The sequence below is a fragment of the Suricata suricatta genome, chromosome 16 (assembly GCF_006229205.1).
Source record: "Suricata suricatta isolate VVHF042 chromosome 16, meerkat_22Aug2017_6uvM2_HiC, whole genome shotgun sequence".
Taxonomy (NCBI): domain Eukaryota; kingdom Metazoa; phylum Chordata; class Mammalia; order Carnivora; family Herpestidae; genus Suricata; species Suricata suricatta.
Window position 1 is genome coordinate 57022672 of NC_043715.1, and position 24568 is coordinate 57047239.

At 48.0% G+C, this 24568-nt stretch overlaps 1 protein-coding gene across 1 annotated transcript; it reads right to left on the minus strand.

Moving 5' to 3' along the window:
* Nucleotides 1-1202: 1202 nt before the first annotated feature.
* Nucleotides 1203-24018, minus strand: NLRP13 (NLR family pyrin domain containing 13). The gene is made up of 12 exons (XM_029924407.1): nucleotides 23718-24018; nucleotides 20840-20916; nucleotides 20301-20487; nucleotides 12536-14123; nucleotides 11004-11168; nucleotides 9467-9634; nucleotides 8862-9032; nucleotides 8161-8331; nucleotides 5386-5556; nucleotides 4625-4795; nucleotides 2338-2508; nucleotides 1203-1326 (listed from the first exon to the last, which is right to left on the minus strand). Exons 1-12 carry the CDS (start codon nucleotides 24016-24018, stop codon nucleotides 1203-1205), a joined length of 3465 nt encoding a protein of 1154 aa, XP_029780267.1.
* Between the last annotated feature and the right edge of the window lie 550 nt (nucleotides 24019-24568).

A 24568-nucleotide genomic window follows, 5' to 3' on the forward strand; every position in this document is an offset into this window, starting at 1 on the left:
GAAACGAAGAAATTTTTGGATCATCTTGGATTTGGGGTTAACAGTTTGTCAGATTATCAAAAATAACACCATGCTTTGTTAACCAACAGTAACTGAAGTAATGACATGGATAGTAAGGCAGATCTAAATCTTTCATTTAAAAAAAAAAAAAAAAGCTCTTCCTTGACAAGATTTTCTAAGTTAGTTTATAAACCTCCCCCCACTCACTATCCTGGTTTTATCTATGATGAATGACCAAAATGCACAAGGAAGAGAAGGAAGCATTTAGTTCAAGGACCATGGATTTCACTAATCATGAGGCAACATGATTGATAGAAGGATCATGGCATTCAACTTACTGGAAGACCCCACTGGGTCTCACAGGGCATGTTGGCTCCGTTATTTGACTTACTATTTCTGTAATTTGCTGTCAAACGTTTACCCTCCGTGTCTTTGTTTTAAAAATCAATCAAGTAGAAACGTCCCTACTTACAGGTCTCTGATGAGGACTGAGACACCCTATGGGAGGCTTTATAAGTTACAAAATGCAACATGAAGTGAATGTCCAACTGTTTCCAAAGACTACTTGTGACAGCTTTTGCTTATTAAAAACAAGATGAAGGAGATAAAATTGTAATAATATCTTCATATGCATTTCCATGCATGACATCAATTTTGCATCACATCCTGTGTAGGATGCATGTTCCCCAGCATTCTCAGGTGAGTAAAATACATCTTAGATATAACACAGCCACGGATCATTCAAAGGCAGACGTGGAAGCCAAAATCAGGTCTATCTGCATTTTCAGAGTGGTTCTGGATCTCCACCTGGCTGGTTTACCCACAGTGTAACAACTAGGGAACTGTAGGCACGTCTATCCTGTCTCTTGTCCATTGGAAATGAGGCTTTAGGCTTCCTCAAGGTATATTTTATATCCGTTTCTTTATTGAATTCTCTTAACATGTGGGAGTTAAAGGCATTACACCAAGGAGAACAAAAGGAAACTTAAGGAAAAGCCAGCGTAGGATCTTGGGGCCAAATGTAGCATTAGATTAGGATTCTGGAGACTGTCGTAGGCAGCGTATTTAATACCCAAACTGTGGGGAAAGCACTTTGGAGGTAACTGCTCATTTGTCTGCAAGAGCAGGGACACCCGAGAAAACTCCTGGTGGTTCTACTTCAAGAACATCCAACGGTGTAGCCGCGGCATCTCACTATTGGGTTACCACCACCATTTGTCCTCAAGGTCATTGAAATCCCACTTACACTTGACTCTCAGAAAGGACCCCCTCTCCTGCAATTTCTCGAACTCCCCTTTTACGATGTTGTACAACTCTTTTTCAAGCCTGCATGAGAGAGAGAGAGAATGCTGTTAATAATGCGTTACTTAGATGTGAAGTTGGTAATAGAAAGTCCCGAATGTATAGATTCTGAACAACTTCCCAAAGCAGGCAAGATTCCTTGGTATCTAGGATTTCTGCTAAAATGTGCCTAGTTTAAGATCTTTCTCCAGGAGAAAAGAAAACCCTAATTACCCTTCTGACCTCATCTCCAGAACACTGACTAAGGCAGAGAGTGTTCTAATTAAACACTCTTATTGCACTGCCGGAAGGGGCAATACAGAGCATGGTCTAACCTCAGCCTTTGCACATGTTACTCCAACTTTCTGTGAACACTCTTGGTCTCTCGTCACTGTCCACGTTCCCCTCCTGCTGTGTACATTCCTCCTTCCAGCCTCCTTGGGATGCAAGGTCAACATCACCACCTCTGGCACACCTTTTGGTGCCACTGTGATCACCCTGGTTTTCCCACTACAATCTCAAGTCTCCTGCACAGCACTCATGACAACACTGCTTCTACACATCTCAGATTTCTCGTCTCCCTGAGGAGAGCGCAGACCCATGGCGGCAAGGCTCGTGACCATTTGCTCCCTGCCATCTGCCGCGGCATGCTTGGCCCCAAGTCAGCATTAAAAAAAGGTATCGTTGAGTGAATGTCTGTTGAATGAATTATTGAGTAGGCACAAGAATGCGAAAAATGAGGGAACTCCTCAACTACCCAATTGTCTGCAGGACTGTGCTACCCAGTATGGTTGTCACTGCCCCCACACGGCCATTTCAGTAATTCAGCTCCTTGGTCGCATTAACCACATGTCAAGTGCCCATTTACCACATGCTGCTACTGGCTACTCTGTTCAACGGTAGGCCTAGACCGTTTGCATCATTACTAATGGTTCTCTGGCCAGCACTGCTCCAGGAAATCCACTGCAGGGTGAGCCCAATGCTTGCTATAAAACATCAGCCCATCCATCCCCTTTCCATCAGGTGCCTCCCAGCATCGAAGGTGGTGGGGATTACCCAAGCTTCTGAAGTTTGCAAGTTGGTTTTTTCAAGGCCTTCCACAGTGTGGTGACTCCTCTGGGCTCCAAGTTATTCTCCAAAAGGTTCAGGTTAAGCAGGCTTTTACTGCTTCTGAGAACAGAGGAAAGATGCTGGCAGGAAGCAGATGTCAGATTGCATTTCTCCAGCCTAGGGGTGGGTGAGAAGGCAGTATGAAAGATGTGCCTCTAGGATTGAAAAGTTAGAAAGGATACAGATCTAGGAACAAGTCTGTGGTAGAGCAGTAGAGAGCCTGCCACATACCAGACACTTCTCCAGCTGCCTACACATAACTCATTTACTCCCTATACCAATCCTGTAAAGAGGGGGCCAAGATCTTAAACTCCATTGGCCAGAGGAGGAAACAGTTGGCCTGCCCAACTGTGAAAGAAAAAATGTTTGTAAAAAGTGGATGTGAGTTTATAAGATCCTTTAAAGTACTAAAATATGATTACAGCCTCTTCATTACACTTTCCTCTTGTTTCTAAATTCAACAAAACTCTGTATTCCTAGTAGCTGTCCAACCGTATGTTCAAAGACGAAAGTGACAAAGTGTTACATCACTTTAACATAGTAGAAATTTCCACTAAGTCCATAAAAATGTGATAGGTGTCCATATATGAAAATTTTAAGAATCACTGGGTTCTACTCCTGAAGCCAAGACTACACTGTATGTTGATCAACTTGAACTTAAATTTAAGAAGTGCTTACAGAAAAAACATTTGATGCACGAAGAGTGGAGAGAAAGAATAGGTTTTCTTCAGGTAGAAGAGGTTGGGTAGGATCCAGTGAATGATTCAAGATCAAGGTACTGTTGGGTGGATAGGAAGAGAATGACAGGAGAAAAACAGACTCCAATATCACACAAGTGCATCCTGTCTCCAGTCCAGAGCCACCTGCAGGGCTTTTACCAGTACCTTATACTGCATATTGTTGACCTTGACCGTGAACCTTTAATAGTACCGTGGTCATCCAGGCCGGCGTTTCTCAGTGAGAGCTGATTCCCCACCCCCCTTCCCCCCACACACAGGGAAGACTGAGCAAAGTCTGCGGACTAGGGAGGTGCTATTGGGATCTGGAGGAGCCAGAACCAGGTGGGAGCCAGGAACGCTGCTGGGCATCCTATAGAACCGAGGCCCGCCCACCAGCCCAAAGGGGAAGTCGTGCCCGGGTTGAGAAGCCCTGGTCTGATGGTAAAGATGGAATCTTGTTGACACAGGTAAGCCATGCAGGCGCCTACTTCAAGGCTACAACTTTGGAAAATAAAACTGGATGCCAGTGAACCAAGTGTCAGGCAGGCATTGGTCATTGAAGACAACGCAAGAGCTGTTGCAAACATTTACCCATTTCTGCGTCCAGGGAGAAGCACCTCGAGAGTGAGGGCTCCAAACCAGACCATCTTTCTATTTTAAGGCACAAAGAGGACCCTGAATTACTTGTGTAAATCTGAGGGCTTCTCCTTTACCTGCAGGATAAAGAATAGTGTACCTCAAGATACTTCTTGGGACGCCTGGGTGGCTCAGTCGGTTGAGTATCCGACTTTGGCTCAGGTCATGATCTCACAGTCTGGGTTCAAGCCCCGCATCGGGCTCTGTGCTGACAGCTCAGAGCCTGGAGCCTGCTTCAGATTCTCTGTCTCCCTCTCTCTCTGCCTATCGCCCACTCATGCTCTGTCTCTCTCTGTCTCAATAATAAATATAAAAACTTAAAAACAAAAAGATACTTCTTGAAGGATAAGGATGTAGTCAAAAGCAGTGACTTGTGACTTACTAATGGGCATAATGCCCTCGAAGTCCATCTATTAAAAACACATGGCAGCATTTCCACAGAGAAAGAAATACTGTAGAATCTCCTAACGTTTTGGAGAGTGAGTAGAATCACTGCCGATGTGAAAAACAGCTGTCATGGAAGCCGTGCTTCACCAACACTCCTATCCCTCAAGTCTAAACCATCTTAGTCCGCTAAACAAACACATCTCCTTTCTCTTAGAAAGGACTCTCCAGCCAGGAAGCATGCTGTACCCGCCCCCCTCTCACCTATTATCCAAAAGGTACTGATTGAAAAGAGTATTTACAATGTGCCAAGGAGGGAGTAAGTGCAGTGAACTTCTGTCTTTGAACTTGAAGCTTATCACGGAGAAGATATTTTTAACAAGAGAATGAGTCCTTTGCCCCCTGCCCTCTTGGACACCCTGGTGACCGCCTCTATCTCTTCCACCCCAAAAGGACAGCTGGGGCTTCCCATGAAGAGAACAGTGTCAACTCACCCAAGTGTGTTCAGCGCACAATTCGGATGTTTTAGGACCTCGCACAAGTGTTTCACTCCATCATCCTGAACATCATTGCTCCCAATATCCAAAATGTGCACGTTATGGTTGTGCTGGAGGGCATTAGCGAGCTCCTGGCAGCCCTCTGCCGTGAAAGAACAATTTGACAAACTGCAAAACAAACAGAAAGGGAAGAAGAACAATCCTGGAATCTTTAGACGTTGTCCTATGTACCCGAGCCCATCTCACAGTCTCCCAAGGAAGAGAGACGCCAAAGTCAGACTTCTCATCCAGAGCCCCGGGAAGAAGGGGTGCGGGTCAGGAGGTCAGACACCCTGGGTGCCCTATCCACCCCTGGCGGAAATGAAGTAGACAGGACAACAGCGTGGCCCCCTCTCCACGCCATCTAGAGGTCTCTGAATCTCACCCATGCACCTTTGCCCTCTACCAATTTCGCTTTTTCTCTCTCCGTTGTAATAAACCACAGCCACTAACTGGCACTCCACGCAGAACTGAGTCCCCCATGAGTCAGCAATCTCATGGGCTGGTCTTGGGGACCCACAGCACACATTGTGGTCAGTCTTTATCAATCACCCAGTAACCACCTCCACCACATGCCCCTCCAATAGAACCCGAAGCTTCTCTATGTGAGCAATAATCATGTCTACACCCGGGTCTCCAGCCCCTCTGGAACCCGGGCATCTGCAGGTCACTTAGCATGCTCTCTTCTCGTCCTCCGAAGGGCAGGGCGGCAAACCTACTCCAGGTTCCGGAGGCTGCAGTCTGGACGACTGAGGGCCTTACACAGCAACTTCACTCCCTCGTCCCTCAGGTCATTCCTCCTCAGGTTCAGATGGGTCAGACTCTGGTTCTCAAGGAGAGCGTCTGACAGGTACCTGCAGCCGGGGGCACCGAGCTGGCAGAGCCAGAGCCTGTGGGGCAAGAGCCACAGAGACAGATGCTCAGGGAAGCACCCCCCCCCCAAGGCCACTGGGGACGCAAGCCTCAAGCCCCACCTTGACCGTGGTGTTGAGTCCAACCACGGTGTTCCCCTGAACCGCCATCCAGGATATGCCGAGTATCCGTGCTAACTTAGCCTTCCTCAGACTTCTGTAGTGAGCGCAGCAGGAACGTGCTGGTGCTTAGTGTTTGGTTTCCAAAAATAGTATTAACAGAGGGATGCTCAAAGCATACCAAGTTTGAGTAATGCAAACGGAGGAAGTTCTGAAGATGGACCACAGAGGTGTGCTTGTTAGGCAACAGTACTGTATGGGGTAAAGTTCTCCAAGATTTAAATTTTTCTCTGTACGTAAATTTTCTATGTTAAGTGTTAACCTCAAAAACAATAAAAAAGGGTACAGGAGGAAAGTCTGGAAGGACGTGGACAGGTTACCAGCCTTACTGGTGGTGATGGTCTTACAGGCGTGTCTTTCTGTCCTAACTCACCAACTTGTACATATTAAATATGCCTGACTTTTCACAGGTCAGAAAAGTTTAATGTGAGAATTTTTTAAAGTTTAAGTGAAACTAAAAAAATAAATAGATGGGAAAACACTTTAAATGAGCTTGAGGAGGCCAGGGATGAACCCAAGGCTCTGGGGCCAGTGGGACATGGGTTCACAGGCTGCTCGGCCACTAGGAAGTGTGGTCAGGCACCTTGCGTTATCCCCTCCAGCCTCATTTCTCCCTAAGGGGGAAACGACCATGTTCTGTCACAGCACTGCCAAGCCCATGAGCCATGATATGCAGTGAGCAAGTTGTAGGAGATCTAGAATATAGGTATGTGTTAGGTATGCATAGTATATTTTATAGAGTTTGTATATATTAGATGTATAGGTATTATAACAGCCATTTATACGTGGTGTATATATGATAATGTTACTGTGTGACATACCTTATGAATTATATATTTTACATTAATATATAGTTGTGTAGGAGTTATATAACAGATTATATATGCATTAGATATAGATAGTATACATGTTTTAAATATGTAGTATATGTTAGACATACAGGTGTTATGTAAGATACAAAAACAGTATACCTGTTATGTAACATTTATATAACTACATACTATATGTGATACATGATTTTATATGTATCATATATTATACAACATTAACATATGCTCAAGTATCTTATATAGCTACAATGATAAATGGCATAAATATAGTGCTACCTATAACTGTCATATGTCCTATTAGTTCAATTACATATGTGCTAACTGCCTACTAATATTCCGGATGTTTGAAGCTCTGTGTCGGAAGTGCTCCCCTTTTGGTCCCTGGCTCAGACTCGGTGGTCTTTGCCCACACACCCCTTCAGCGGTGCCTCAAGACCCTTGGCTTTTCTATCCTTTCATGCTCACCTGAACAGAATCCAGCTGCAGGAAAACCCACATCTCTATTTCACAAGTGCCCAGAGCAGCAGAACAAAATCCCACTTGGCACCTCCCACTGCCAGTGGACTCATCCCCACCCAACAACCTCCTGGAGACCTACAGTCCTACAAACACACAACAGCTCTATGTGTCTGATTAACAAGGTCTCATGTTCCCACGTCCTAATCCTAACACCCACACTTCATCCTCCCATCTTCCCCATGTCAGAAAATGGCAACACCTCTGACCCAGCTGACACACCCACCACCTGGGGGACGTTCCCGGTTCCTTTCTCCCCTCAACCACCACTGACCCACCAGCAAGCCCTACGGCTCTACCTCCAAGTACACCCGCAAGTCCCAGCACCTCACCTGGGCCATTCATGCTCATCCTCGTGCTTGATCGATAGGCAGTGCTTCTCCTATTTCTGCTTCCACTATCGACTACCCTTTAGCACAGCCCGAGTGATCTTCCAGAGTCTGTCCTTTATAACCTCCAGTCCTCAGGGAACTTTCCACCGTGCTCCAAAAAAACCAGATCCCTACACATCCATAGCACATTCCAAGCACCACACATTCTCCCCTTGCTCACGTTACCCCAGCCTCACTGGTCCCCTGACTATTCCTAGGACACTCCAGTCTCGGGTCCTTCCCTTCCTCTTCCTTCTCTGTGTGCAGTTTCTTCCGTCTCTGCTTCGATGTCACCTCCTCAGGGTGGTGGGGACATTACCCGGAAACCAACACACCATCCTTGTCTACTCATTCCACTTGGTCTTCCTGGCTGAAGTACTGGTTTTGGTTTTTGGTATCTTGCTCATCAATCAACACCCTCCTCACCAAGAAGCTGGTCTGTCTTATCCACCACCCCAACCTCCGTGCCCAGCTCTGTGTCTGGAGATCGGAGCTCAGATACCACTTCACTAAGTCGTAATTTCCTGGTATCCTTGTTAAAACTGAATTCCTTGGCACAACCCCCAGAGATTGAGTCAACAAACTGGGGCGCCACTCAGAACCTGTGTTTGGAACAGCGCCAGAGCCCTTGCTCAGAGTGTTAGTGTGCAGTGATCTCAACGGTCCTGAGTGGAGGACCCATGGTTTTCCTCCAGGCCCACCCCCAAACAAAGTCGTTTCTGGAAACAGAGCCAGGGGGCACTCACACCAATCTCTCTAAAGCACACTGGGGGTGGGTCAGGGAAGCACACAGGAGCCTCACGCCATCGTCTCTGAGCGGATTAAATCCCAGGCACAGGCGAGTGGTTCTCTGGGTCCCGGTGAGGTGCCAAGCTAGACGCTGGTAGCCGGCCGCCGACAGGCTGCATCTCTCCAGGCTGCGGGAGGAACGGGGAACATGGCAAGCCTCAGCGGCGCTCACTTTCTTTCTTTCTCGAACTCTCAGGACTTTAGGCCACACATTGGGGACCCAAACAGCATGGAAAGATTAAACTGGATAAACAACAGAAGCTTCAAGGAGGAGGAAGGGGGTCAAGGTAAGGTTTCTCACTCTCAACCCTACTGACCTCTGGGCAAGAACATTCGTAGTGGTGCTGGGGTGCAGGGGGGTGGGGGCCTCCAGTGCACTGAAAGACAGTGATCACACCTAGTCTTCGCCCACTAGATCCCAGTGTCCAGGCACTGTCCCCTGGAGGGCAAGATCACCCCGAATTTAAAGCCACTGGGTTCAGGGGAGGCTGGAAGGAAAGACACCCACAATCGAGGTGAGGGCAAAGCAGGCCGAGGCAAAGCCCCAAGGAGGAAGGTGGACAGAGGGAAGGTGGGGAATGTGTCGGGCTGGGTAACTCCAATGGGGGTTCCCCAGGACTCCCCAAAGATGGTATCTCGAGAAGGCAAGAAGGCTTACGACAGCTCCCTCAGGGAAGACTCGGCCATCTCTGAGGGCCCTGGCAGACTTTTCACCTCAATACCAGAGAGATCATTGTCTCCCAGGCTCAGGAAGCGCACACTCGAGTTCTTGCTGAGCTCCAGAAAGAGATGACGACAGACTAGAGGGGTGAGGCCACATGACTCCAACCTGCCAGAGAGGCCCCGAGACAGGCAGTCACTCCCGGGAAGAGCGATCTTCATTTGGAGGCCCTCTTGCTCCACAAACAAAAACCAATTTGCTCCCTGTTCCTCACCCTTTCCCCTGGGAGGCAGGATGGCCTCCAAGTCAACGCTACTCGGAGTGTGGTCCAGGGTCCAGGGCCACCTGAGAGCCTGTTAGAAATGCTAGCAGCCACTCCTCACCGAGAAGCCCTGCTGGGTCGGGGGTGGGGTGGCGGTGGGTCCCCCTCAGGTGGCTCTGGTGGAGGAGACTTTGCAAAGCTCTGCCCTGTACGCACATGCTCACTCCCCTTGCCCATCCTTCTCTGCAGCCTGTCAAGGCCACACCGAGTCCTGTGCTCCCAATGCACCCCTGAACTGCAGGGTGACCTTGGGGACAGACCTGGAAAACCAGAGACTTACCACAGATACTGGAGGTTGCAGGCTGAGTGCCTCAAGGTTTTAAAGATCATCGTGGACACGGGGATTCCCAGGTGGTTCGAGCTCAAGTTCAGGTGTGTCAGTCTGTGGTTACCGTGCAGGACAAGGACAAGTTCCTTCAGAATCCTCACAGGAGTTACAGATTTGCACCTGAGGGAGCGAGAGGGTAAGGAGGCTGGCCCCCCGGAGGGAGTGCCTCCTCATCTGGACTTTCTGCCCCCCACACACACTCCCCCGCTCAAGGACATACATATGGAAGAGGAATCCAAAAACTGAAGCTCATGTGGGTATATTCGATTAGAAATCAGTCCCCTCCTCAACCAGCCTGCCATTAAGAGACCTTGGAGCCTCCTACTCTTCTTGGGGGTGGGGGGTGTGGAGGGTACCTCCCACACCAACCCACTAAGGGCTAGTGAGAACATGTCTCTTCCCTTTTCTCTTAGATTTATTTCTCCTCATCTTTAGGACGAAATAAGACCAAAAGGGAGGGAAAGGGGGAAGGAGGACAAAGCAGATCCTCAGGCAGGATGTTTCAAGCTGCCCCCTCCGTGTTGGGTCCAGCTCCCTCAGGTTTGATGAGAGTCATTATTGCCAAATCCCGGCCACTGAACTCAATCAGCACATGCATCGGATCCTTGAGGAGCACCAAATTGCAGAGGGACAGGACAGAATTCGTGGCCCTCAACTCCAGAGCATCCAACCTAACGCCTTCTTCTCCAAGAGCCACGCTCTCTGTCCTTGGCCAGGCAGCTCTCCCCTGGCTCCTCTGTCAAGGACCACCCCCATTCGTCCGGCCTCCAAGCCAGATCGGAGATGCTGGGATCTCTGCTTACGTCATGTGGGAGAGGCTTCAGTCCAAAACGAGGCTTCAGCCCCGACAAGTAGGTCTTGACTCAAATATCTTTTAGATACGAGAGGACCTTCTGGGATTTAAAAATGCAAAGCCTCCTCTTTCACACCCTGAGTCCCTGAACGGATTTCCTCCTGCTTTGGGAGAGGTAACGGTCTCCTACGCTACTCTGGTCATTTCTGTTTGTTTCTCCAACACTGTGAGCTTCACAAAGGCAAGAATGATCTGTTCTGCTCCGTACTATAGCGTCAGAGTAGAGAAGAGACGCTCAATAAGCACTCACTGAGTGAACAGATGCCAACTACCCACCTTTCCATGAGACACAGCACCTCACCAAGGCTCTACGGGAACCCGGGCTCCCCACAGGTGCCTTGTCTCGGTCACACCCTACAAGCCTTCTACTCCGTCACATCCAGCTCAGAGCAGCAGCCTCGTGCAGAGGTCTTCTAGAAGAACGAGTTGGTCTCTGCATTTCTCTATGCAAGATCATGTACAACACGGTGCTGGGTCTTTGCCCAGCTAGCCGTTTCACTCATAAAGCACATTTATTTTATTCTCCTGAGCACTTGAACTTACTTTCTGGATAATAGACACTCACTGCCAAAATCCAAAGGAAATCATTGGATTATCCTCTGATGGAATTTTTCAAACTGAGGGTCTCACACTTACGTCAGTTTGTGGAGTTTGCACCTTGGATTTCTCAGCTCATAACAGAGCTTCTTCATCGCGTAAGTGTTAAGCCTGCTGTTGCTCAGGTCCAGGTCACTGAGATTCCCATTGGAAAACACGGAGCAAACTTCCTGCCACTGGCCTATCTTGGAATGTGGCCTTGTCCTTGATGAGGGAGGGAAGTAATGGTTACTAGAGTAAGTGAACCTCAACCAACACCCAGAGTGTGGTCTATGGGAGGCGGAAACAGACCCAGCGCAAGCACAGGAATTTACTGGAGTTCTGGGCAGGAAAACCATGACCCCAGAAGTATAGTTCTCAAAGTCCCAGACGGTTTATTCCAACAATCTTCAACCATTCTTTTCAGAGGAAGGCAACCATGTAAGTGAGGTTAGATGGCCATTGGATAATCTGTACAAGTTCAGACTTCAAAAGGACCCAAGATCAATTCCGAGGTGTGTCACCTAAGATATAACTGAACCTCTGTGCTCCAATTTTCTATCTCTCAATGTAGATAATAAAACCTACCCCCCCATAGCATTTTGTGATTTAAAAAGGGAGGGGGGGGGTGCCTGGGTGGCTCAGCTGGTTAAACATCTGACTCTTAATTTTGGCTCAAATCATGGTCTCACACTGGGGCACCTGGGTGGCTCAGTTGGTTGAGCATCAGGCTTCGGCTCAGGTCATGATCTCGTGGTTCATGGGTTCAAGCCCTGTGTCAGGCTCTGTACTGACCGCTCAGAGCCTGGAGCCTGTCTTCAGATTCTTTTTCTCCCTCTCTCTCTGACCCTCCTCTGCTCACACTGTCTCTCTCTCAAAAATAAATAAAAAACATTTTAAAAAATTAAAAAGGAATCATGGTCTCACAGTTCATGAGTTTGAGGCCCACATCAGGCTCTGCACTGACAGTGTGGAGCCTGCTTAGGATGGATAGTCTCTCCTGCTCTCTCTGCCCCTCCCACTTGTGCTCTCTCAAAAATAAAATTTTTCAAAAAACTTTAAAAAGTGGTTCATGTGATATTTAGAACTTAGAATAATTAGAATTCTAATTATTTAGTACTTTCTTGCTGTAGTAGGTTCTCAATGTTTGCACAAATGAAAAAGCATTCAAGTCATGAATTAAACTTCTTATCTCAGGTGAAGGAAGTGAAACAAAGAACATATTCTAGCACCTGAAGGATATAAAGTTCCACACTGAGCCCAGAATTATGACAGCGTTGGTTAGAGTAGTTGTTTCCAACCTTAGTGTATTTGTATTTGTGTGTGAACACGTGCCCGTGTATTCATACATTTAACATTGCACTTAACTCTGATCTACAGACAATTAAAAATCATGAAGATAGATAAAAGGAAGCAGTGCTGTAGAGAATCACGGACTGACCTTAACATCAGAAGATTTGTTATCACCTTTAGAATGTTTCATCAACCACAACCACTGATAACACAACAATATAGCCCTATTTTTCATGGAAGAACTTGGACTGAGCCTGGGAAGAAGAAATCTGGGAGGCAAACAGCCTTGCATTACTCACTCCAGAGTTCCCAAGTTGAAAGTCACTTCCGTCTGAGGGATGACACCACTGACAGAAAGCCGTAGCTTATTTAGCCTTTGACAGTGCTTTAGGCAAAATGAAGAAACTTGGAGTTGTAGATTCCCAAAAATGTCGAGGTCTACTTCAAGGAGAGGACTCAAAATCTGCCTCACAAAGTTCTCCTCCCGAGTCTCATATAAGCATTCAAAAAAGTGTAGGAATTCAAAACAGTTGGAGATGAGGTTATAGCTTTCTAATTCTTCTGCCCATTCTAGTAATTCATCCATTATCTTGGGACTCATTTTACAATGCAAAGTCTCTTCCAGTTCTTCCGCTAGGTTTCTTTTTAAAAGGCCAAAAACAAACAGAGCCATCTGACGCCAGTAGAGGTTTGTGTCAGCCCAGGTGTCATTCAGAAGCACCTTCATCTCCTGGTGCTTCAGAGGACCACCAGCAGAGCCTCTTGTCCCCCTGAGCACATAGAACATGGCACCCAGAAACACCTGGAAACTCTGGTGAGTGAAAGTAACACAGTCCTCACAGTCACTGACCTTTCGAAGAATATTCCACCTGAGCAGAGAGCCAATGACAGGGTCTTCCAGACTCCTGTGTTTGAGGTCCTTCTTTGCAAATGTGAACTTGCAAACCCACATCCCCTCTGCAGCCAGAGAACAGAGGGCTCTCCACTGCTCTGGCCAGCGCTGGTCTGACAAAGTCACCTCTGCTGTGGCGAACAAGCTGGAGAAAAAGTAGACGTACAGACTGGTGGTGGTCTGGGTGCTTAGCTGGAAGTGCGGGCTTCTCGCCATCTGCCGCTGCAGGCAGGAGCACACAGTCCAGCACACCATGGGGGCAGAGCAGAAGTGAAAGAGAGTGTCATTCTTTCTTACCCAGTGCAAGATTTTCTTAGCTTTGCTCTGGTCACCAAAGTACCTGATGAAATACTCCTCCCGGTCTCCCTCTGTGAACCCTAAGATTTGTACAAACCATGGATTCAGTAACAAGTTTTTAAGATCGTTGGTTCTATACTCCTTGGTCGTGATCAGTAAGGTGGCCTGGGGAACCAACTCTTTCTTCAACAAGTAGAACAGGATTCTGTTGACTGGGAGCTGCTGGTACCAGTCTTGATATGGTGGGCTGTCATCCAAATTGGAGGGCATGTCCATTTCTTCAAAGCCATCAATGACAAACAGGAGCCTCTCAGGGTAACCCATGAGCTCTTCAATGGGGGGCTGGGAATCAGGCCAGTCCCAGGAAAGCAGGCCAGCTAATGAGGTATCTTTCATCTCTTTAACTTTATGGCAACTGATAAAGAAAACATAGGAGAATGTCTGCTGAAAGAGAAAGCCCTCTGCCCAATGCAGCACAGCCTTCATTGCCAAGGTGGTCTTCCCGACCCCTGCTGGGCCCTCCAGGACGACGGTCTTTGGCTGGGCTCCAGTCCTGCTAGGATACAGGAGACTCTTAAGTTCCTCGTGTTCCTTTTCAGTCATGTTGCGGAGATATATATGGTCTTCAGGCCAAGGGATGTTGTCCCACATCGTCAATATTTTAGCCTTAATGCTCTCTCTGTATCTTCTCCTGTGGTCTAAAAACAGAGACGTTGGGCAAAACAGAACACAGTAATGGTCAGAATGATTTCATGCTCGGGAATACTAAGTCCTTATATAAATCCTTGAACAAGACAAGTTATGCCTTAGAGGGTCTAACTTTTGGAAGAGGGGTATGTGGTGGTAAAAAGTAGCCAAGGTAGAAGTAAATAGTTTAAGGATATACACAAATTAAAAAAAAAAACAAAACAAGAGGACACAACAACAGAGACTGAGAATGTCCTCTGAAGGGGGGAGGGAATCTGGAGAGGCCTCTGAAGGAGAGTCAATACCATAATCATGAGAATTCACCAGTCTAAGATGTAGAAATAGAGGCTTCCAGGCAGAGTGAAGAGCTAGTGCAAATGCCCAAGACAGGAAGAACATTCTAGAGCACAGCGAGCAAGCCATCCAATAGGTAAACTCAACTCTGGGGAAGGGCTTGTCATGAGTATCTTCATTCTAAAGGCCAAGAGATGATAATTCATAATCTACATTTTTTAAAGGTCACTGTTGCTTGGAGAGGGGATTATGGTACAAGAAGGAAGCAAGGAGCCCATTTATGAAGCCACTTCAGTCATCTAAGTGAAGGTGGGTAAGTTTGGTCCAACATATCCATTGATAACATAACTACAGGTCCCTGGTTCTTTGTGGAGGCACTTGACACAGCCTGTGAAGAACTAAAGCATAAGTATATAAAATGAATGGAGGGCACCTGGGTGGCTCAGTCAGTTAAGTGACCGACTTTGGCTCAGGTCATGATCTCACAGTTCATGAGATCGAGCCCTGAGTCGGACTCTGTGCTGACAGCTCAGAGCCTGGAGCCTGCTTCGGATTCTGTCTCCCTCTCTCTGTGCCCCTCTCCTGCTCACACTCCATCTCTATCTCTCAAAAATAAACATTTTAAAAACCCACTAAAATTTGTATAGAACCACAAAAGACCCCGAATAGCCAAAGTAATATTGAAGAAGAAAACCAAAACAGGAGGCATCACAATCCCGGACTTTAGCCTCTACTACAAAGCTGTCATCATCAAGACAGTATGGTATTGGCACAAAAACAGACACACAGACAAATGGAATAGAACAGAGAACCCAGAAGTTAACCCGCAAGTGTATGGCCAATTAATCTTTGACGAAGCAGGAAAGGGTACCCAATGGAAAAAAGACAGCCTCTTCAACAGGTGGCACTGGGAGAACTGAACAGAAACATGTGGCAGAATGAAACTAGACCACTTTCTTACACCATACACAAAAATAAGCTCAAAATGGCTGAAGGACCTGAATGTGAGACAGGAAACCATCAAAACCCTAGAGGAGAAAGCAGGAAACAACCTTCTTGACCTCCACCACAGCAATTTCGTACTTGACACATCCCCAAAGGCAAGGGAATCAAGAGCAAAAGTGAACTAGTGGGACCTCATCAAGATAAAAAGCTTCTGCCCTGCAAGAGAAACAACCAATAAAACTAAAAGGCAATGGAAAATGGGAAAAAATAACTTCAAATGACATATCAGATAAAAGGCTAGTATCCAAAATCTAAAAGGAATTCGCCAAACTCCACACCCAAAAAAATGAATAGTCTAGTGAAGAAATGGGCAGAAGACATAAACAGACACTTCTCCAAAGAGGACGTCCAGATGGCCATCAGACACATGAAACAATGCTCAATATCACTCATCATCAAGGAAATACAAATCAAAACCACACTGAGATACCACCTCATGCCAGTCAGAGTCGCTAAAATGAGCAAATCAAGAGACTATAGATGCTGGCGAGGATGTGGAGAAACGAGCACCCTCCTACACTGTTGGTGGGAATGTAAACTGGTGCAGCCGCTCTGGAAAACAGTGTGGAGGCTCCTCAAAAAACTATCCATAGAACTCCCCAATGACCCAGCAATAGCACTGCTGGGGATTTACCCAAGGGATACAGAAGTGCTGATGCATAGGAGCACATGTACCCCAATGTTCGTAGCAGCACCGTCAACAATGGTCAAATCATGGAAAAAGCCTAAATGTCCATCAACTGACAAATGGATCAAGAAGATGTGGTATATATACACAATGGAATACTACATGGCAATGAGAAAGACTAAAATCTGGCCAATTGTAGCAATGTGAATGGAACTTGAGGGCGTCATGCTAAGTGAAATAAGTCAGGTAGAGAAGGACAGATACCATATGTTTTCACTCATATCTGGAATAGGAGAAACTTAACAGAGGACCATAGCGGAGGGGAAGGGAAAAAAGTAGTTAAGGAGAGGGAGGCAAACCATAAGAGACTCTTGAATACTAAGAACAAATGGAGGGTTGATGGGTGGGAAAGCCGAGGAGGGGGGCAATGGGCATGAAGGAAGGCACTTGTTGAGTTGAGCACTGGGTGTTATATAAGAGAAAAAAAAAAACCAGGGGCACCTGGGTGGCTAAGTCGATTAAGCGTCTGAGTTTGGCTCAGGTCATGATCTCAGTTTGTGGGTTTGAGCCCTGTGTTGGGCTCTGTGCTGACTGACAGCTTGGAGCCTGGAGCCTGCTTAGGATTCTGTGTCTCCCTCTCTCTCTCTCTGTGTCACTCTCCCACTCGTGCTCTGTCTCTCTCTGTTTCAAAAATAAATAAACATTTAAAAATTTTTAAAAAGCAAAACAAAAACAAAAAAAATCTAAAATCTAAAAAAAAAAAAAAAAAATCAGGTCAAATCAATGGATCCAGGGCATGCCTGGAGAATAAAAGCAATAGCATTACTAATGATTTCTAACATGGGGGTGGGGAATGCTAAAGAAAATAGAGTTTCACATGCATTTTACATTTGTGGCTAATTAGCTTAGTGGAGGAGGATTCCATTTACTACATGTGTGCGCACACACGTTCCTGTTGGAAGGAAGGCAGAGTGAGAATACCCAAGACCCAGCCTCACATTTTCTTCAAGATTTAGAATACTTAGGGCTGTGATACTTTGTGATACTCAACCTCTTTGAACCTCGGTTCCCTTGTGTACGAGTTCCAAATAAGCAGGGAAGAATGGAAACACATTTTAATTTTACCCATCAGAAGGGAAAGGTCATCTTCTGGAGGTGGGGTCCTTTCTATTCAGATAACCAAAAATCTCTGAAGAGTGATCTTCCTCAAAGGTTCAACGGCCCAGTGCTCCCCCTCATCTCCAGACAAAGACTGTTGTCTTGGACTGATTAAACTCCAAGACCTGATGGCTTGACCTTTAAGATCTCCATCTTATGGGCCAATGGTGGGACTTGAGCGGGGCCTCCTCCCTCAGAACAAGGCGATCCGCCTCCCCTGCCCTTTTGTCTCTTCCACGCTGCAAGAGCTGGTGAACATGTGGATCCAACTTGGGCGGCAGCTGCTGCAGACCTACGCTTCCCGTCCACCCCCAGCCAGCCCAGCGGGGAAGGAGTCGGGCCATCCAGAGGATAGAAAGCAGAACACAAAGTCAAGCCATGTAAATTCGAAAGAAAACCTGCAGGAGGGAGAATACTTGCCATCGGGGGGGACACACCAAGATGTCATTTTCTTTAATGTTTCCATTTTTAAAGGAGAGAGAGGTGGGGGGGGTGGCAGAGACAGAGACAGAGACACAGAATCTGAAGCAGGCTCCAGGCTCTCAGCGGTCAGCACAGAGCCTGATGCAGGGCTCAAACTCATGAACTGTGAGATCATGACCTGAGGCAAAGTTGGATGCTTACCCAACTGAGCCCCCCAGGCGCCCCCCAAGGGGTCATTTTTCTACACACAAGGTGCCCTTGCGAGTCAGTGAAGACGGCAGCAAGCACCCACAATGACAGGGTGGGGGGAAATACGTGGTCATTTTGCAAGAAATACTCAGGCTGAAAGCAATTACAGTGTTCAACTAACTTGTAGAATGCTTTTAACAAGAACAAAGGTAGTTGCAAGGGATTTCAGTGACATCTAGGGGGAATGGGCAAAACAAGTAAAGGGAGGGGGAGTCACAGGCAGAGCACAGGGAATACAGTCAGTGACAAGAGCGACGCAACGGGACAGACAGTAGCTACCCTTTTGGTAAGCCCGGTGCAATATATAAACGTGTTGAATCACTATAATGTACATCTGAAACTAATGTAATGTGGTGCGTCAACTACACTTAATAAAAAAAAGTAAAATACATTTTGTTTTAAAAAAACTTATGATCTAGTGTTACTCCCAGGAAAACACCTAATTAGAGTTTCACAAAAAAGAACAGCGAAGGAATGATTAATGGCAAAGAGCTAATTCAAGAATATTTGAGAGAAGCGCACATGTTTTTTACACTTACACGTGCTGGTAGGTATCTAAGCCAGTTAGGAGGGGGAGAGCCCCACACCTGGTCACTTCAGATCACAGAGGTGGAGGACCCCATCGGCTTTCACGGTGCAGAAGATAGGTCATAAACAGTGTAAGAACAACAACTAAGATTCATCCAGATTTATCAACAGTGGGAACTCGAGGACACTGGAACACCAGAAACACAAACAGAAGGACTCTGAGCTGGACAGTCGCACCTGCGCCATTCATCAGCAAGCACACTAGAGGAAGTTCCAATCAGACACACTCGCAAAAGTATTACCTTGTACTGACTTTTCTAAGTTACTATAAAATGGGCCCCTGGAACATCCATGGGACAGACAGATGTGCAACACAGGGAAACGGGGATGTCAACTTCTGAGAACAGAAAACGGAAGGAAGCCCCAGGATAGGAGGCAGGCGGCAGCGGATACGGACGAGGGTGAGGGGCGGCTCCAGGAAACGGTCTAGGGATAGTGACGAGGGAGCGACGGGTCCCGGTTACATCCGACTGTATCAACTTCCCGAAGAACCAGGGGGTAATAACCGCATGGGAAGCTTAAAAAGGAATTATTAACTCAAAAACAGTAAGTGGTTCTCCCCAAAAGGTATGTGTACTGGGATGAACCGTAACCGCGCCCCCAAAAACTATGTCGGCATCCTAAACTCCAGAACTCATGTGACCAGTGTATTCAAGGACATTGGGGAAAGGAATTTATCCTGGATGGCCCCAAATGCAGTCAAATATATTCTCACAAGAGACCGAGTTCTGATGCAAAAGAGGAGGCAGCCACGTGACCAAAGAGGCAGAGATCGGTGGGACGCAGTCACAAGCCCGGGAACACCACCAGGAGCTGCATAAACCAAGATGGATGCCCACCTCAGGCTCCAAGGTGCCCCAAGGTGCCCTGGTGACACCTGGGTTTTGGACTAATCCGGAACTCTGAGGGGGTAAACTTCCACCACGTAAGCCACCCAGTTTGTGGAAATTTATTATGGCGGCTCTGGAAAACAAATACAGCAGGCGGTCCTGATGAACTATGGGGCGCAGCTTGATTTGCCGCCACAACACTGAAAATCTATCCTCCACAAAAAGAAGTAACTGGAGAAGATAGGTATTTATGGACCATGATAACCGATTGTAAAAGCCACCCTCTGCGTCTCTGGGTTGCCACATTCACTAGTCTCTGCTCAAAAGCGATTCACATACACTGTCATTTCTTAGCTTTTCAGAGTAGGACTCAAGGGTTGTACGAAAGGTTGATGTTTCTCATTATAAGTTTCAGGTTTCCATGATTCCTTATGGCTCATCCACTAGTACACGTATTTGATAAAACCAAGCCTGTCCCACAACTGCATGGAATACTTTGACAACATGAAAATCTCCAACAACCAACAGGTACAAAACCCAAAAACAAAAAATACAGTTACCTGTCAATGCCAAGTCCAGAAACAGACAAGGGTATCTAAGAACTGGAGAGCAGAGTCAGAGAATTTGTCCAGTTTACACTAACTTACTTAATAACAGTACTAGAAGCACCCGGGTGGTTAGCTGAGTGTCCAACTCTTGATCTCAGCTCAGGTCATGATCTTAAGGTTCATGACATCAAACCCAGCATAGGACTCGGTGCTGAGAGCAGAACCTGCGTGGGATTCTCTCTCTCCTCTCCTCCCCCCTCTCCTGCTCATACACACTCGTTTGCTCTCCAAATAGAAAAACAAACATTAAAAAAAATAAGCAGTGGTGGAAGAGCATGTTGGGAAGAGTGTCATTTCTTGCATGTTGTAAAGCGAGGAAAAATTCAGAGGAGGCGGCAAGAAGAGACCCAGTAAATGGATGCTGCATCACGCAATGTGTCTATCATCACCAAAAAAGTAGCATACAAACCTTCTTCTCCTCCTCCTTCCTCTTCCGCTTCCTCGCCTTCCTCTCCCGCTTCCTCGCCTCCTTCTCCCGCTTCCTCTCCCGCTTCCTCGCCTCCTTCTCCCGCTTCCTCTGCCGCTTCCTCTCTCGCTTCCTCTCCGCCTTCTCCCGCTTCCTCTCCGCCTTCTCCCGCTTCCTCTCCTTCCTCTGCCGCTTCCTCTCCTCCTTCTCCCGCTTCCTCTCCTCCTTCTCCCGCTTCCTCTCCTCCTTCTCCCGCTTCCTCTGCCGCTTCCTCTCCTTCCTCTGCCGCTTCCTCTCCTTCCTCTGCCGCTTCCTCTCCTCCTTCTCCCGCTTCCTCTCCTCCTTCTCCCGCTTCCTCTCCTCCTTCTCCCGCTTCCTCTCCCGCTTCCTCTCCTCCTTCTCCCGCTTCCTCTCCCGCTTCCTCTCCTCCCTCTCCCGCTTCCTCTCCTCCCTCTCCCGCTTCCTCTCCTCCCTCTCCCGCTTCCTCTCCTCCATCTCCTGCTTCCTCTCCTTCCTCTCCCGCTTCTTCTTCCCCTGCTTTCTCTCCTGCTTCTCCTTCTGGCGCCTCTGGTTCTTCTTGGCTTGGATCTTGGGAGCCCTGCACCTGTGCCATCTCTGAAAGAAAGAGTGATGATGGGCCGTTGAGGTCCCCAGGCTGAAAATGACCAATGACAGATGCTCCTCACAGGGGCAAATGGTAAACTTGGGACTGAAGACACCAAAGGAATCCCATCCTCTAGCTCCACCCACTTGAGTACTCTGGACCCGGCCATCCCTGGTCAGGAATACCCACCCCCACACCCATGTGGCTCACTGCCTCACCTCTGCGTCTTTGCTCAAATTTTAGCTCAACAGCCCTGATGAGTACTGTCCCCGATTCCTACAGTGCACACCTACGGCTCTCTGCATTCCCCTTCCTCTCTTCCAGTTTGATGTGTCAACTCCCAACACGCCATGTGGTGTGCGGATTTCTCATATTCAGAACCTCTCTCCCCTCACTGGAGGAGCGTGGATGGCTAGCCTCTGTTCACCAACTTATCGCAAGTATGTAGAACCACACCCAGCACAGAGAACCCACTCCAGTATTTCTGGATACCAGAGTATTACATAAATAAAAGCACCAAGGGGTGCCTGGCCGGCTCAGTCAGCAGAGCATGCGACGCTTCATCTCAGGGTTGTGAGTTCAAGACCCATATTGGGTGTGGAGCCTACTTTAAAAAAAACCTAGTATTTTCAAATATTAAAAATATAGGGGGGTCTGGGTGGCTCAGTCGGCTAAGCATCTGACTTCAGCTCAGGTCATGATCTCATACTTCATGACTTCAAGCCCCACATTGGACTCTCAGATGCTGACAGCTCAGAGCCTGGATCTTGCTTCAGATTCTGTGTCTCCCTTTCTCTCTGTCCCTCCCCTGCTCATACTGTCTCTCAAAAATAAGCATTAAAAAATGTAACAAACTGGAATCCTGACTGCTGCTCTGCAATATCAGTAACTGTACCAAATTCCTAAAAGGATTTGATTGATTAAATATTGTTTAAGAAAAAAAAGACACCAAGAATTGGGTTTTAACCCAAACCTCCCTCCATGGGTTTCACAAAACCACTCTGAATGCCCCATTCCTCATGAGCTAAAGGGCCTTTTTGTATCTAACTCAAACAGAATAACTCAGATTCCACTGCCCAGTGCTTTCTCATCACTAAGCCAATGCCGCAGGAGGGACGTGGCTCTAATATTTATAATTCCAGAGCTTGGATACAGAGGACATCCTGTTGCCAGCTCCGATCCCCACTCCTGCAAACTCAGGTCTTCATCTTGGGCCAAGAGAAGCAGCAGATGGTCAAGCACAGAGCCTCTGGACCCACTACCCAGGTTCAAGTTACCAGCTCTGTGACCCTGGGCAACTCACTTGACCTTTGGGCCCCAGTTTCCGGTCTCTAAAACTGCAATGACAGGGCCTCCTTCTCAAGAGGGCGGTAAAAACTAAGTACAAGTTCACAGGAGGCATTGGGGTCAATGCCTGGCTCACAACAAGTACTGGCAAAGGTCAGGATTATTTCTTTATATTTATTTTGAGACAGAGAAAACAGAGCATGAGGGAGAGACAGCGAAATCGAGCAACAGCATGAAAAAGAGCAAGAGGAGGGTAGGAGCAGAGAGAGAGGAAGGGGGCAGAGAGGGAGGAGGGAGGAGGGAGGGCGTGGGGAGAGGGGGGAGGGCGGGGGGGGGCAGAGAGGGAGAGGGGGAGGGTAGGGATGGAAAGCAGGGGGGAGGGGAAGAGAAGGGGGAGGGGGAGAGAGGGGGAGGGGAGGAGAGTAGGAGGGGGGAGGGGGGAGAGGGGGAGAGGAATGGGAGATGGGGGAGGGGGGCAGGAGAGCACGGTGAGGGGGCGGGAGGAAGAAGCGGGGAGAGAATATTCCAAGCAGGTTCGTGCTGTCAGCACAGAGCCCAATGTGCGGCTCGACCTCAGGAGATCATGACCCGAGCCAAAATCGAGAATGGGACACCGACTGAGCACAAGTGCCCCAGGATTATTTTCTACAGCTCTCAGAGGCAGCCAGGTCTGCCATGGAGAACCCCTAAGCCTCAATGCAGAGAGAAAACTTAATAGAAATCATAGGGGGGTTTATTTTTATAGGAAAATGGGGTCAGTGATACGTTCATTAAAAAAAGGAACAGTAGCACAGGTTTACACTCGCTAGCTGATTATTAAAGACGTCACCACCACAGTAAATACTACACGATGCGATGCCACCCCAGGTAGCCAGCTCCCTGCTGCCGCACCAGAAGCGCAACGCGCTGTAGGGGGGGCGCGAACGCGCCCCAGATCCGACGTGGCCTGCGGGTGTGGGAAGCGCAGCAGCCTGGGAGGTTCTGTGAAGTGCACAGAGTGACTGGAATCGGCGGGAAGTGTCGGGCGTGTGTGGCTCACGCTTCGGGGGCTGGTGGAGACCTGGGCTGTGGATATGTGCACGTGCATTTGGCTCTCAGCAGGGTGCGGTTTTATTATTTTATTTGCATGTTCCTAGGGTTTCCCTTGAGGGAAAAAATACTCAAAAGCAAACACATTGCTGGTATGCTCCAATCACTCCCTAATCCTGCAGCTGCATAGGAATAAATTCGTATCTTCCAAGGAAGGCTTGGGACACCACTAGGGGTGCCTTTCACGGGCCTCTTTTGGCTCTGGCTCGCCAGCTCCCATTCCCTCCCAGCCCGGAGCTCCGAATCTCTGTGGCTGTTGTCCCTTTACCTGAAACTTGCCTCGCCCAGCAGGGAGACTCTTTCCTGGGGGCAGACTAGCAATCCGGCAGGACCCCATAGAATCTGCAGCAGTCCCCCTGCCCCACGAGCACCAGGCCAGTGCCCCCCCCACCACTGCAGTCCACCCCTCCCCCCATCTCTCCTAGCACCCACTCACCGTTCATCACTGCCCGAACTTCCATGCACCATGAAGTCAGATTCATGTTCTCAAAGATGGCGAGGGTCACTTCCCAGAGCTGCCTTTCTGAAAAGTACTCCCTCAACAGACATAACAGGTTGACGGGATCGATGGCTTTCAAGTTTGCCCAGGGAATCTTCCGGAAGTTCCCAAGCAGCAGCTCTGAGGACTGGAGGCAGACCTTGAATTCCTCCAGCTGAGACTGACCCAGGCCCATCAGGTAAGACAGAAGCATATTATAGGAACGACCTTCCACATAGATGTTTGCAGACGAGCTCATCTTGCTCAGTGCGCAGGATTTCTGGCCCTGCCCGCCAACGGTTGCGTCCACAACGCGAACAGAACCTGCAGAGAAGAAATGGAGTTGAACCCGTGCCCAGGACTTTCACCTCCTCCAAAACCAATCGGCTCGCTTACTGTCCCCTCCTAGGAGTCCCGCCCGCTATCCGCGCTGGCATACTTCTCTTCTGCGAGACTGAGCCCCCTGTGGGCAGTGAGGCGGTCTCTTCTTGGCTGCGTGACCCTGGCCTAGGGTGGCAGCTGGCACGTGAGAAGGGGCCAGTGACACTCACACGACAGTCGGTTACTCACTTCATTCTCCAAACCACCAGTGACACACAGGCACGTCAGCTCTATTTTATAAAAGTGACAATGAAATGACATCTTTAAATTGCTGGAAAGACGGGCACCTGGGTGCCTTGGATGGTTAAGCATCTGACTTTGGCTCAGGTCTTGATCTCGTGGTTTGCAAATTCAAGCCTGCTTCGGATTCTGTCTCCCTCTCTCTCTGTCCCTTCCCTACTTGTGCTCAGTCTCTGTCTCTCAAAAAT

Excerpts from the sequence above, each read along its gene's own strand:
- NLRP13 (XM_029924407.1), bottom strand. The coding sequence starts at position 24,018 with ATGAGCTCGTCTGCAAACATCTATGTGGAAGGTCGTTCCTATAATATG. Across the intron at positions 11,169-12,535 it reads TTCAACTTGGGAACTCTGGA|GACAAGGCCACATTCCAAGA; the intron begins GTGAGTAATGCA and ends TCCCTCATCAAG. Across the intron at positions 2,509-4,624 it reads TGTGCGCTGAACACACTTGG|GCTGGAGAAATGCAATCTGA; the intron begins GTGAGTTGACAC and ends ACCCACCCCTAG.